Here is a 15,563-nt window from a genome sequence, read left to right on the forward strand (position 1 = left end):
ACTGGTACCCCCTGTATATAGCCTCTACATTGACTCTGTACTGGTACCCCCTGTATATAGTCTCCACATTGACTCTGTACTGGTACCCCCTTTATATAGCCTCCACATCCACTCTGTACTGGTACCCCCTGTATATAGCCTCTACATTGACTCTGTACTGGTACCCCCTGTATATAGTCTCCACATTGACTCTGTACTGGTACCCCCTGTATATAGCCTCCACATTGACTCTGTACCAGTGCCCCCTGTATATAGCCTCCACATTGACTCTGTACCAGTACCCCCTGTATATAGCCTCCACACTGACTCTGTACCGGTACCCCCTGTATATAGCCTCCACATTGACTCTGTACCAGTACCCCCTGTATATAGCCTCCACACTGACTCTGTACCAGTACCCCCTGTATATAGCCTCCACATTGACTCTGTACTGGTACCCCCTGTATATAGCCTCCACATCCACTCTGTACTGGTACCCCCTGTATATAGCCTCCACATTGACTCTGTACTGGTACCCCCTGTATATAGCCTCCACATTGACTCTGTACCAGTACCCCCTGTATATAACCTCCACATCCACTCTGTACTGGTACCCCCTGTATATAGTCTCCACATTGACTCTGTACCGGTACCCCCTGTATATAGCCTCCACATCCACTCTGTACCGGTACCCCTGTATATAGCCTCCACATTGACTCTCTACCAGTACCCCCTGTATATAGCCTCCACATCCACTCTGTACCGGTACCCCTGTATATAGCCTCCACATTGACTCTCTACCAGTACCCCCTGTATATAGCCTCCACATCCACTCTGTACTGGTACCCCCTGTATATAGCCTCTACATTGACTCTGTACTGGTACCCCCTGTATATAGTCTCCACATTGACTCTGTACTGGTACCCCCTGTATATAGCCTCCACATCCACTCTGTACTGGTACCCCCTGTATATAGCCTCTACATTGACTCTGTACTGGTACCCCCTGTATATAGTCTCCACATTGACTCTGTACTGGTACCCCCTGTATATAGCCTCCACATTGACTCTGTACTGGTACCCCCTGTATATAGCCTCCACATTGACTCTGTACTGGTACCCCCTGTATATAGCCTCCACATTGACTCTGTACTGGTACCCCCTGTATATAGCCTCCACATTGACTCTGTACTGGTACCCCCTGTATATAGTCTCCACATTGACTCTGTACCAGTACCCCCTGTATATAGCCTCCACATTGACTCTGTACCGGTACCCCCTGTATATAGCCTCCACATTGACTCTGTACTGGTACCCCCTGTATATAGCCTCCACATTGACTCTGTACCGGTACCCCTGTATATAGCCTCCACATTGACTCTGTACTGGTACCCCCTGTATATAGCCTCCACATTGACTCTGTACTGGTACCCCCTGTATATAGCCTCCACATTGACTCTGTACCGTAACACCCTGTATATAGCCTCCACATTGACTCTGTACCGGTATCCCCTGTATATAGTCTCCACATTGACTCTGTACCAGTACCCCCTGTATATAGCCTCCACATTGACTCTGTACCAGTGCCCCCTGTATATAGCCTCCACATTGACTCTGTACCAGTGCCCCCTGTATATAGCCTCCACATTGACTCTGTACCGGTACCCCTGTATATAGCCTCCACATTGACTCTGTACTGGTACCCCCTGTATATAGCCTTCACATTGACTCTGTACTGGTACCCCCTGTATATAGCCTCCACATTGACTCTGTACTGGTACCCCCTGTATATAGCCTCCACATTGACTCTGTACTGGTACCCCCTGTATATAGCCTCCACATTGACTCTGTACTGGTACCCCCTGTATATAGTCTCCACATTGACTCTGTACCTGTACCCCTGTATATAGCCTCCACATTGACTCTGTACCGGTACCCCCTGTATATAGCCTCCACATTGACTCTGTACCGGTATCCCCTGTATATAGTCTCCACATTGACTCTGTACCAGTACCCCCTGTATATAGCCTCCACATTGACTCTGTACCAGTGCCCCCTGTATATAGCCTCCACATTGACTCTGTACCAGTGCCCCCTGTATATAGCCTCCACATTGACTCTGTACCGGTACCCCTGTATATAGCCTCCACATTGACTCTGTACTGGTACCCCCTGTATATAGCCTCCACATTGACTCTGTACTGGTACCCCCTGTATATAGCCTCCACATTGACTCTGTACCAGTGCCCCCTGTATATAGCCTCCACATTGACTCTGCACCAGTGCCCCCTGTATATAGCCTCCACATTGACTCTGTACCGGTACCCCTGTATATAGCCTCCACATTGACTCTGTACTGGTACCCCCTGTATATAGCCTCCACATTGACTCTGTACTGGTACCCCCTGTATATAGCCTCCACATTGACTCTGTACTGGTACCCCCTGTATATAGCCTCCACATTGACTCTGTACTGGTACCCCCTGTATATAGCCTCCACATCCACTCTGTACTGGTACCCCCTGTATATAGCCTCCACATCCACTCTGTACCGGTACCCCCTGTATATAGTCTCATTATTGTTAATTTTATTGTGTTACTTTTTATTATTACTATTTATTAACTCTTTTTATTTTAGTCAACTTGGTAATTATTTTCTTAACTCTTCTTGAACTGCACTGTTGGTTAAGGGCTTGTAAGTAAAGCATTTCACGGTAAAATTCTACACTTGTTGTATTTGGTGCATGTGACAAATACAGTTTGATTTGATTTTATGGACAGATCCTAGATCAGCGATTATACTCTGAGATGCTTTGTGGAAACGGGCAAAGAGGTACCTTTTCACCTCACTTTTTTTTGTCCAATCCCGCCTCTGTGACACCAGGGTGCGTTTTCATGAAGAGTGTCAGTACGAGTGCTGAACTAGGATCAGCTCCCCCCCCCCCCCCGTTCATGTCGTCTGATTCATCAGGATCTGAAAGGGATAATTGATCCGAGATCAGCTGACATTAGTGTTCTCCTCTCTTGTTGTTCTCCTCTCCTGTTGTTTCAGCAGGTCTAATTAGCTGACATTAGTGTCCTTCTTTTCCCAGTTATGTACGCCTCCACGAATCTCCAGGACCTTATCGATGGGAAGAAACCTGTCGTATATCGCCAACGAGGTGGGTTTCCATGTCTAACATACTTTACAACGAGGTGAGTTCCCATGTCTAACATACCTTACAACGAGGTGAGTTCCCTTGTCTAACATACTTTACAACGAGGTGAGTTCCCATGTCTTACATACTTTACAATGAGGTGAGTTTCCATGTCTAACATACTTTACAACGAGGTGAGTTCCCTTGACTTACATACTATACAACGAGGTGAGTTCCCATGTCTTACATACTTTACAACGAGGTGAGTTCCCTTGACTTACATACTATACAACGAGGTGAGTTCCCATGTCTAACATACTTTACAATGAGGTGAGTTCCCTTGACTTACATACTATACAACGAGGTGAGTTCCCATGTCTAACATACTTTACAATGAGGTGAGTTCCCATGTCTAACATACTATACAACAAGGTGAGTTCCCATGTCTAACATACTTTACAACGAGGTGAGTTCCCATGTCTTACATACTTTACAATGAGGTGAGTTTCCATGTCTAACATACTTTACAATGAGGTGAGTTCCCATGTCTAACATACTATACAACAAGGTGAGTTCCCATGTCTAACATACTATACAACAAGGTGAGTTCCCATGTCTTACATACTTTACAATGAGGTGAGTTCCCATGTCTTACATACTTTACAACGAGGTGAGTTCCCAATTCTAACATACTTTACAACGAGGTGAGTTCCCATGTCTTACATACTTTACAACGAGGTGAGTTCCCTTGACTTACATACTATACAACGAGGTGAGTTCCCATGTCTTACATACTTTACAACGAGGTGAGTTCCCATGTCTAACATACTATACAACAAGGTGAGTTCCCTTGACTTACATACTTTACAACGAGGTGAGTTCCCGTGTCTTACAGTAAATTAGGAAAACCTGTCTGTGTGTAGTTGACCATCTCTGTCTGTCTGTCTGTCTCTCTTTCTCTCTCTCTCTCTCTCTCTCTCTCTCTTTCTTTCTCTCTCTGTCTCTCCCTCCGTCTCTCTCCCTCTCAGAAGCGTCACATAGAGTTGATAGAGCTGGAGAACGATGGGAAAGGGCTGGGCTTCGGCATTGTAGGGGGTCGATCCTCTGGAGTCCTGGTCAAAACCATCCTACCAAGTGGCCCTGCTGGACTGGTATGTCAGTCAATCAATACAATACAATATCAACTTAGTTTGATCAGCCTAAGTGAAATGTGACAAAGTCACACTGCTGGATAATATAGACATGAAACACACCGTAGGTTCAAACACGTTTTGACTTTGCCAGTGTCACCTTCAACCCCCGCTGTGTACGACAACCATCCACTTGTGAATTGTCTTTAAATTACTGAGTTGGCTTTTAAAAAAATGTGATTTGCGAGGTCACCATGTCAAAGTAGAACACAAAAATCCCTCCCCTCCCAGGACAAGCGTCTGCGCAGCGGGGACCACATCCTGCGTATCGGGGACACAGACCTGGCAGGCATGGGCAACGAGGAAGTGGCTCACGTTCTCCGCAACGCAGGGTCAAGGGTCAAACTGCTCATTGCTAGGGACGTCGCCGTCTCCACGGGAACCAACGACCTCTCCCTCTCCTCGCCCCCACTCCCTCTCCTCGCCCAGCAACAACAGAGGGTGGCCAGGATGGGCAAACAGGTATGTGTGGAGGGGAGAGGTGGGTGATGTTGTTGGTCCAGGATGGGCAAACAGGTATGTGTGGAGGGGAGAGGTGGGTGATGTTGTTGGTCCAGGACAAGTCCTCGGTGATGTGGACACAGAGGAACTTAAAACTCGTGACTCTCTCTACTGCAGTCCCGTTGATTTGGACCGGGGCCTGTTCCCTCCTCTGCTTCCTGAAGTCAACAATCAACTCCTTTGTTTTGCTTTGACGTTGAGGTAGAGGTTGTTGTCATGGCACCACAATGCCAACTCACTTACCTCCTCCAAATAGGCTGAATTGTCGTTTTTGGTTACAACCGTGGTGTCGTTAGCAAACTTGATGATGGAGTTGGTGTCATGCAAAGCCACACGGTCGTACGTGAACAGGGAGAACAGCAGAGGACTGAGGACACACCCCTGGGGGGCCCCTGTGTTAAGAGTCAGTGTGGAGGAGGTGTTGTTGCCAATCCTCACAGCCTGTGGTCTGCCCATCAGGAAGTCTTTAAGAGAGACAGAAAGTGAGAGAGATTATGAGAGATCAGAAGGCGTACTGTCAGTGGTTTAATCATGTGTATTTATCTACCTGTGTTATTCAGTTGAGGGTACTTCACCCTTTGCAGAGCTGCTCTGCTGGCATCCTATACACGCCGTAGCCTGGCTGGCACGACCCAATAAGAGATGAGAAGGCCCAGGGAACCAAACTAAGGACACGCCATAGCCTGGCTGGCATGAACCAATAAGCGCCTAGAACACTCGAAAGTCATTATTGCACAATTGACATTACAATATTTAACACATTATTGAAACAATGCAATTTCTGATTAACAATAAAACAACCAAATTATCATGTAAATTATTTTTTGGGGAAGGTGTCCCCTGTGGACAATACCCTGTGTTGTGTATTGTGTTCCATATCTCCATAGTAACACATTTCTCCCTGTGTTGTGTATTGTGTTCCATATCTCCATAGTAACACATTTCTCCCTGTGTTGTGTAGTGTTCCGTATCTCCATAGTAACACATTTCTCCCTGTGTTGTGTATTGTGTTCCGTATCTCCATAGTAACTCATTTCTCCCTGTGTTGTGTATTGTGTTCCATATCTCCATAGTAACACATTTCTCCCTGTGTTGTGTATTGTGTTCCATATCTCCATAGTAACACATTTCTCCCTGTGTTGTGTATTGTGTTCCGTATCTCCATAGTAACACATTTCTCCCTGTGTTGTGTATTGTGTTCCTTATCTCCATAGTAACACATTTCTCCCTGTGTTGTGTATTGTGTTCCGTATCTCCATAGTAACACATTTCTCCCTGTGTTGTGTATTGTGTTCCATATCTCCATAGTAACACATTTCTCCCTGTGTTGTGTATTGTGTTCCATATCTCCATAGTAACACATTTCTCCCTGTGTTGTGTATTGTGTTCCATATCTCCATAGTAACACATTTCTCCCTGTGTTGTGTATTGTGTTCCGTATCTCCATAGTAACACATTTCTCCCTGTGTTGTGTATTGTGTTCCGTATCTCCATAGTAACACATTTCTCCCTGTGTTGTGTATTGTGTTCCGTATCTCCATAGTAACACATTTCTCCCTGTGTTGTGTATTGCAGCTGTGTGATGTGGAGGAGGACTCTGAGTACAGTGTCCAGTTCAGTAAGAACAACATGGGCCTGGGATTCACTGTCACCAGCTCCATAGGGGAGCAGAACTCTGGGGTGCAGGTGAAGAGCATCGTGAAGGGCAGCGCTGTGGACCAAACCAGTCAGATATACATCGGAGACAAGATCTTAGCTGTGAGAACTCTCTCTCTCTCTCTCTCTCCCTCTCTCTCTCTCTCTCTCTCTCTCTCTCTCTCTCTCTCTCTCTCTCTCTCTCTCTCTCTCTCTCTGTCTCTCTCTCTCTCTCTCTCTGTCTCTCTCTCTCTCTCTCTCTCTCTCTCTCTCTCTCTCTCTCTCTCTGTCTCTCTCTCTCTCTCTCTCTCTCTCTGTCTCTCTCTCTGTCTCTCTCTCTCTCTCTCTCTCTCTCTCTCTCTCTGTCTCTCGCTCTCACTCTCTCTCACTCTCTCTCTCTCCTCCTCCCTCACCCCTTCTCCACCTCTCTTTATTCTCTCTCTCTCTTCAGGTGGATGGTGTCAGCCTGCAGGGCTGCAGTGAGCAGAGAGCCCTGGAGGTCCTCAGGAAGACAGGCCAGATAGTCAGACTGAGGCTGATGAGGAGGGCCTCTAGGATGGGTAAAACCACGAAGTATCCCCCTCCTCCCCTGGAGCCCTACGTCGTCACCCGTACAGAGACAGGGAAACATGACAAGACAGACCAGACTGGTGTCATCAACAGAGGTCAACTATTAATTGAGTCCTTTTATATCAACAGAGGTCAACTATTAGTTGAGTCCTTTTACATCAACAGAGGTCAACTATTAATAGAGTCCTTTTATATCAACAGAGGTCAACTATTAGTTGAGTCCTTTTATATCAACAGAGGTCAACTATTAGTTGAGTCCTTTTATATCAACAGAGGTCAACTATTAGTAGAGTCCTTTCACATCAACAAAGGTCAACTATTAATAGAACCCATTTTTCACATCAACAGAGGTCAATTATTAATAGAGACCTTTTCACATCAACAGAGGTCAACTATTGATAGAGACCTTTTCACATCAACAGAGGTCAACTATTAATAGAGACCTTTTCACATCAACAGAGGTCAACTATTAATAGAGACCTTTTCACATCAACAGAGGTCAACTATTAATAGAGACCTTTTCACATCAACAGAGGTCAACTATTAATAGAGACCTTTTCACATCAACAGAAGTCAACTATTAATAGAGACCTTTTCACATCAACAGAGGTCAACTATTAATAGAGACCTTTTCACATCAACAGAGGTCAACTATTAATAGAGACCTTTTCACATCAACAGAGGTCAACTATTAATAGAGACCTTTTCACATCAACAGAGGTCAACTATTAATAGAGACCTTTTCACATCAACAGAGGTCAACTATTAATAGAGACCTTTTCACATCAACAGAGGTCAACTATTAATAGAGACCTTTTCACATCAACAGAGGTCAACTATTAATGGAGTCCTTTTCACATCAACAGAGGTCAACTATTAATAGAGACCTTTTCACATCAACAGAGGTCAACTATTAATAGAGACCTTTTCACATCAACAGAGGTCAACTATTAATGGAGTCATTTTCACATCAACAGAGGTCAACTATTAATAGTCATTTTCACATCAACAGAGGTCAACTATTAATGGAGTCCTTTTCACATCAACAGAGGTCACAAAAGTGCTTAAAGATGTTTACACCAGACCATAAACCCAGACATTCATTCAACCACTGTAGCATCCCGCTGGGCACAGAGACGTCAATTCAACATCTATTCCACGTTGATGCAACGTTGTCATTTCATTGAAAACCAACGTTGATTCAACCAGTGTGTGTCTAGTGGGATTACATCTACTTTGCTGTCTTCATACACAAGTTACATACGTACATTGTTAACTCTGTGTGTGTGTGCGTGCATGCGTGCGTGCGTGTGTGTGTGTGTGTGTGTGTGTGTGTGTACTGTATGTGTGTGAGTGTGTGTGTGTGTGTGTGTGTGTGTGTGTTTGGGCCACAGGAAAACAAATGTCTCTGCGTGAGATGTCCAGAAGAGCCAGTATGATGTACTCTGAACAACGACTAGACGCCAGAACCGGTACATATTATGCACGAGTATCTGTGTGTGTGTGTGTGTGTGTGTGTGTGTGTGCGTGTGTGTGTGTGTATGTGTGTGTGTGTGACATATTTGTATGTGTGCTCACTCCTATTCTTAGTCCTCTGCAGTCAAATGTTCAGTCAACTCATTCAGCTGATTTCAGATCATTTCTTGACCTCCCTTTGGTTTATATTGAGCTGTTTGAGTTCTTTACAGGAGTTTACTGTAAATCAACTCTGATTACTGGAAAGGCTGTTAGAGGTAGTTCTCTACAGGAGGTTACTGTAAATCAACTGGAAGGCTGTTAGAGATAGGTCTTTACAGGAGGTTACTGTAAATCAACTCTGATTACTGGAAGGCTGTTAGAGGTAGGTCTTTACAGGAGGTTACTGTAAATCAACTCTGATTACTGGAAAGGCTGTTAGAGGTAGTTCTCTACAGGAGGTTACTGTAAATCAACTCTGATTACTGGAAGGATGTTAGAGGTAGTTCTCTACAGGAGGTTACTGTAAATCAACTCTGATTACTGGAAGGCTGTTAGAGGTAGTTCTTTACAGGAGGTTACTGTAAATCAACTGATTACTGGAAGGCTGTTAGAGGTAGTTCTTTACAGGAGGTTACTGTAAATCAACTGATTACTGGAAGGCTGTTAGAGGTAGTGACTATTCTTTATAAGACGCTAATGCGTGTGTGTGTGTGTGTGTGTGTGCGTGCGTGCGTGTGTGTGTGTTGAAGGAGGGAAGCTGACGGCAGCAGAGGAAGAGGAGTTGAAGAGCAGGTGGCAGGCTGCTCTGGGACCCAGATATCAAGTGGTTGTACGTCTCAGACTAACTTCTCATAGTTACACATATGATCATATACCAGATTACATCTTGTAATGACTGACACAAACCCTTCCAAACGTATATCTGTCTACAAATATTACCTCTGGCCTAGTACAGCTATCCAGAGTACAGCTATACATAGAACAGTCGTGGCCAAAAGTTTTGAGAATGACACAAATATACATTTTCACAAAGTCTACTGCCTCAGTTTGTATGATGGCAATTTGCATATACTCCAGAATGTTATGAAGAGTGATCAGATGAATTGCAATTCATTTGCAAAGTCCCTCTTTGCCATGTAAATGAACTGAATCCCCCAAAAACAACATTTCCACTGCATTTCAGCCCTGCCACAAAAAGACCAGCTGACATCATGTCAGTGATTCTCTCGTTCACACAGGTGTGAGTGTTGACAAGGACAAGGCTGGAGATCACTCTGTTCTGCTGATTGAGTTCGATAAAAGCCTTTGACACTTGAATTGCTTGTAATTATACTTCAGTATTCTATAATAACATCTGACAAAAATATCTAAAGACACTGAAGCAGAAAACTTTGGGGAAATTAATATTTGTGTCATTCTCAAAACTTTTGGCCTTGACTGTACAGCTAGAGAGAGGAGAGTGTTATTAACCCCTACTATCCCTCCCCTTCCCAGGTGTGTCAGCTATAGAGAGTGTTATTAACCCCTACTATCCCTCCCCTTCCCAGGTGTGTCAGCTATAGAGAGTGTTATTAACCCCTACTATCCCTCCCCTTCCCAGGTGTGTCAGCTATAGAGAGTGTTATTAACCCCTACTGTCCCTGCCCTTCCCAGGTGTGTCAGCTATAGAGAGTGTTATTAACCCATACTATCCCTCCCCTTCCCAGGTGTGTCAGCTATAGAGAGTGTTATTAACCCCTACTATCCCTCCCCTTCCCAGGTGTGTCAGCTAGAGAGAGGAGAGTGTTATTAACCCCTACTATCCCTCCCCTTCCCAGGTGTGTCAGCTATAGAGGGTGTTATTAACCCCTACTATCCCTCCTCTTCCCAGGTGTGTCAGCTATAGAGAGTGTTATTAACCCCTACTATCCCTCCCCTTCCCAGGTGTGTCACCTATAGAGAGTGTTATTAACCCCTACTATCCCTCCTCTTCCCAGGTGTGTCAGCTATAGAGAGTGTTATTAACCCCTACTATCCCTCCCCTTCCCAGGTGTGTCACCTATAGAGAGTGTTATTAACCCCTACTATCCCTCCTCTTCCCAGGTGTCAGCTATAGAGAGTGTTATTAACCCCTACTATCCCTCCCCTTCCCAGGTGTGTCAGCTATAGAGAGTGTTATTAACCCCTACTATCCCTCCCCTTCCCAGGTGTGTCAGCTATAGAGAGTGTTATTAACCCCTACTATCCCTCCTCTTCCCAGGTGTGTCAGCTATAGAGAGTGTTATTAACCCCTACTATCCCTCCCCTTCCCAGGTGTGTCACCTATAGAGAGTGTTATTAACCCCTACTATCCCTCCTCTTCCCAGGTGTGTCAGCTATAGAGAGTGTTATTAACCCCTACTATCCCTCCCCTTCCCAGGTGTGTCAGCTATAGAGAGGAGAGTGTTATTAACCCCTACTATCCCTCCCCTTCCCAGGTGTGTCAGCTATAGAGAGTGTTATTAACCCCTACTATCCCTGCCCTTCCCAGGTGTGTCACCTATAGAGAGTGTTATTAACCCCTACTATCCCTCCTCTTCCCAGGTGTGTCAGCTATAGAGAGTGTTATTAACCCCTACTATCCCTCCCCTTCCCAGGTGTGTCAGCTATAGAGAGTGTTATTAACCCCTACTATCCCTCCCCTTCCCAGGTGTGTCACCTATAGAGAGTGTTATTAACCCCTACTATCCCTCCTCTTCCCAGGTGTGTCAGCTATAGAGAGTGTTATTAACCCCTACTATCCCTCCCCTTCCCAGGTGTGTCAGCTATAGAGAGTGTTATTAACCCCTACTATCCCTCCCCTTCCCAGGTGTGTCAGCTATAGAGAGTGTTATTAACCCCTACTATCCCTCCCCTTCCCAGGTGTGTCAGCTATAGACAGTGTTATTAACCCCTACTATCCCTCCCCTTCCCAGGTGTGTCAGCTATAGAGAGTGTTATTAACCCCTACTATCCCTCCCCTTCCCAGGTGTGTCAGCTATAGAGAGTGTTATTAACCCCTACTATCCCTTCCCTTCCCAGGTGTGTCAGCTATAGAGAGTGTTATTAACCCCTACTATCCCTTCCCTTCCCAGGTGTGTCAGCTATAGAGAGTGTTATTAACCCCTACTATCCCTCCCCTTCCCAGGTGTGTCAGCTATAGAGAGTGTTATTAACCCCTACTATCCCTCCCCTTCCCAGGTGTGTCAGCTATAGAGAGTGTTATTATCCCCTACTATCCCTCCCCTTCCCAGGTGTGTCAGCTATAGAGAGTGTTATTAACCCCTACTATCCCTTCCCTTCCCAGGTGTGTCAGCTATAGAGAGTGTTATTAACCCCTACTATCCCTCCCCTTCCCAGGTGTGTCACCTATAGAGAGTGTTATTAACCCCTACTATCCCTCCTCTTCCCAGGTGTGTCAGCTATAGAGAGTGTTATTAACCCCTACTATCCCTCCCCTTCCCAGGTGTGTCAGCTATAGAGAGGAGAGTGTTATTAACCCCTACTATCCCTCCCCTTCCCAGGTGTGTCAGCTATAGAGAGTGTTATTAACCCCTACTATCCCTCCCCTTCCCAGGTGTGTCAGCTATAGAGAGTGTTATTAACCCCTACTATCCCTCCCCTTCCCAGGTGTGTCAGCTATAGAGAGTGTTATTAACCCCTACTATCCCTCCCCTTCCCAGGTGTGTCAGCTATAGAGAGTGTTATTAACCCCTACTATCCCTCCCCTTCCCAGGTGTGTCAGCTATAGAGAGTGTTATTAACCCCTACTATCCCTCCCCTTCCCAGGTGTGTCAGCTATAGAGAGTGTTATTAACCCCTACTATCCCTCCCCTTCCCAGGTGTGTCAGCTATAGAGAGTGTTATTAACCCCTACTATCCCTTCCCTTCCCAGGTGTGTCAGCTATAGAGAGTGTTATTAACCCCTACTATCCCTCCCCTTCCCAGGTGTGTCAGCTATAGAGGGTGTTATTAACCCCTACTATCCCTCCCCTTCCCAGGTGTGTCAGCTATAGAGAGTGTTATTAACCCCTACTATCCCTCCCCTTCCCAGGTGTGTCAGCTATAGAGAGTGTTATTAACCCCTACTATCCCTCACCTTCCCAGGTGTGTCAGCTATAGAGAGTGTTATTATCCCCTACTATCCCTCCCCTTCCCAGGTGTGTCAGCTATAGAGAGTGTTATTAACCCCTACTATCCCTCCCCTTCCCAGGTGTGTCAGCTATAGAGAGTGTTATTAACCCCTACTATCCCTCCCCTTCCCAGGTGTGTCAGCTATAGAGAGTGTTAATAACCCCTACTATCCCTCCCCTTCCCAGGTGTGTCAGCTATAGAGAGTGTTATTAACCCCTACTATCCCTCCCCTTCCCAGGTGTGTCAGCTATAGAGAGTGTTATTAACCCCTACTATCCCTCCCCTTCCCAGGTGTGTCAGCTATAGAGAGTGTTATTAACCCATACTATCCCTCCCCTTCCCAGGTGTGTCAGCTATAGAGAGTGTTATTAACCCCTACTGTCCCTGCCCTTCCCAGGTGTGTCAGCTATAGAGAGGAGAGTGTTATTAACCCCTACTCTCCCTCCCCTTCCCAGGTGTGTCAGCTAGAGAGGTTCAGTGAGACCAGTGGTCTAGGCATCAGCATGGAGGCCAGGGCAGGACACCACTACCTGTGCTCCGTCTTACCTGAGGGGCCCGTCGGACAGAGCAGGAAGATACACCCTGGAGACCAGATACTGGAGGTGGGAGTGACTGATTAACATCCATACATTCATTTAAACAAAACATATTTCACCTTTATTTAACCAGGTAGGCTAGTTGAGAACACCTTTATTTAACCAGGTAGGCCAGTTGAGAACACCTTTATTTAACCAGGTAGGCTAGTTGAGAACACCTTTATTTAACCAGGTAGGCTAGTTGAGAACACCTTTATTTAACCAGGTAGGCTAGTTGAGAACACCTTTATTTAACCAGGTAGGCTAGTTGAGAACACCTTTATTTAACCAGGTAGGCCAGTTGAGAACACCTTTATTTAACCAGGTAGGCTAGTTGAGAACACCTTTATTTAACCAGGTAGGCTAGTTGAGAACACCTTTATTTAACCAGGTGGGCTAGTTGAGAACACCTTTATTTAACCAGGTAGGCTAGTTGAGAACACCTTTATTTAACCAGGTAGGCTAGTTGAGAACACCTTTATTTAACCAGGTAGGCCAGTTGAGAACACCTTTATTTAACCAGGTAGGCCAGTTGAGAACACCTTTATTTAACCAGGTAGGCTAGTTGAGAACACCTTTATTTAACCAGGTAGGCTAGTTGAGAACACCTTTATTTAACCAGGTAGGCTAGTTGAGAACACCTTTATTTAACCAGGTAGGCCAGTTGAGAACACCTTTATTTAACCAGGTAGGCCAGTTGAGAACACCTTTATTTAACCAGGTAGGCTAGTTGAGAACACCTTTATTTAACCAGGTAGGCCAGTTGAGAACACCTTTATTTAACCAGGTAGGCCAGTTGAGAACACCTTTATTTAACCAGGTAGGCTAGTTGAGAACACCTTTATTTAACCAGGTAGGCCAGTTGAGAACACCTTTATTTAACCAGGTAGGCTAGTTGAGAACACCTTTATTTAACCAGGTAGACCAGTTGAGAACAAGTTCTCATTAACAACTGCGACCTGGACAAGATAAAGCAAAGCAGTTCGACACAAACAACGACACAGAGTTACACATGGAGTAAAACAAACATACAGTAAATAATACAGTAGAATAAGTCTATATACAGTGTGTGTCAATGAGGTAGAAAAAGGGAGGTAAGGCAATAAATAGGCCATAGTGGCAAAGTAATTACAATATAGCAATTAAACACTGGAGTGATAGATGTACAGAAGATGATGAATAATTTGTTCATTCATTGGTTTGTTCGTTCATCCATTCATTAATTTGTTCATTGGTGTGTTCAGTCGTTAATTGATTTATTAATTTGTTCATTTATTTGGTTTGTTAATGAATTAATTTGTTCTTTAATTCACTGCTTTGTCCATTCATTCATTATTTTGTTCATTTATTCATTCATTTGTTCATTCATTCATTCATTCATTTGTTCATTCATTCATTCATTCATTCATTTGTTCATTCATTCATGTATTCGCCCATCCACACATCCAATGGAACATTGACCCTGTTATGCTATGATGTAGCTACATACAGCACATTCAACATGTTTGCTGACCAGACGAGCTTCTCCCCTCTCCCAGGCGAATGGTATCCCTCTGATAGGAGAGACTCACAGAGAGGTGATCAGCGTTCTGAGAGAGCTGCCTCTGTGTGTCTGTATGGTGTGCTGCCGCGTCGTGCACCCACAGCTACGGGACAGTGACCACGATGATGATGATGATGAAGATGTACAGCTCCCCCTCAAAGAGCTACTGGCTGAGTTCAATGGCAAGGTAGAGAGGGACGGGGAGGAGGGATGGAGGGGGAGATGGAGAGATGGAGAGATGGGGAGATGGAGGGGGAGGAGGGATGGAGGGGGAGGTGGGATGGAGGAATAGGGAAATGGAGGGGAGATGGAGGGATGGGGAGATGGAGGGGGAGGAGGGATGGAGGTGGAGATGGAGAGATGGAGAGATGGAGAGATGGGGAGATGGAGGGGGAGGAGGGATGGAGGGGGAGGTGGGATGGAGGAATAGGGAAATGGAGGGGAGATGGAGGGATGGGGAGATGGAGGGGGAGGAGGGATGGATGGGGAGGTGGGATGGAGGAATAGGGAAATGGAGGGGAGATGGGGAGATGGAGGGGTGGGGAGCTGGAGGGATGCCAAAATGGAGGGGGAATGGGGAGATGGATGGATGGGAAGATGAAGGGGTGGGGTGATGGAGGAATATGGAGATGGAGGAATATGGAGGGATATGGAGATGGAGGGATATGGAGGGATATGGATATGGATATGGAGATGGAGGGATATGGAGATGGAGGGATATGGAGGGATATGGAGGGATATGGAGATGGAGGGATATGGAGGGATATGGATATGGATATGGAGATGGAGGGATATGGAGATGGAGGGATATGGAGATGGAGGGATATGGAGATGGTGTCAGACAT

The 15,563-nt window shown here is 45.5% G+C and overlaps 1 protein-coding gene across 1 annotated transcript in view; it reads left to right on the forward strand.

Annotated features, from left to right (window-relative positions):
• LOC110517093 (multiple PDZ domain protein-like) overlaps positions 1-15,563 on the forward strand; it is a 159,415-nt gene that overhangs the window by 57,122 nt on the left and 86,730 nt on the right. Inside the window, exons 6-14 of the mRNA XM_036972458.1 lie at positions 3,071-3,139; positions 4,144-4,266; positions 4,537-4,767; positions 6,382-6,564; positions 6,893-7,106; positions 8,406-8,483; positions 9,219-9,298; positions 13,056-13,202; positions 14,714-14,905. Coding sequence (XP_036828353.1) covers positions 3,071-3,139; positions 4,144-4,266; positions 4,537-4,767; positions 6,382-6,564; positions 6,893-7,106; positions 8,406-8,483; positions 9,219-9,298; positions 13,056-13,202; positions 14,714-14,905 — 1,317 coding nt within the window. The remainder of the gene's footprint in view (positions 1-3,070; positions 3,140-4,143; positions 4,267-4,536; positions 4,768-6,381; positions 6,565-6,892; positions 7,107-8,405; positions 8,484-9,218; positions 9,299-13,055; positions 13,203-14,713; positions 14,906-15,563) is intronic.

Source organism: Oncorhynchus mykiss, unplaced genomic scaffold (genome assembly GCF_013265735.2).
Source record: "Oncorhynchus mykiss isolate Arlee unplaced genomic scaffold, USDA_OmykA_1.1 un_scaffold_161, whole genome shotgun sequence".
NCBI classification, from domain to species: Eukaryota; Metazoa; Chordata; class Actinopteri; order Salmoniformes; family Salmonidae; genus Oncorhynchus; species Oncorhynchus mykiss.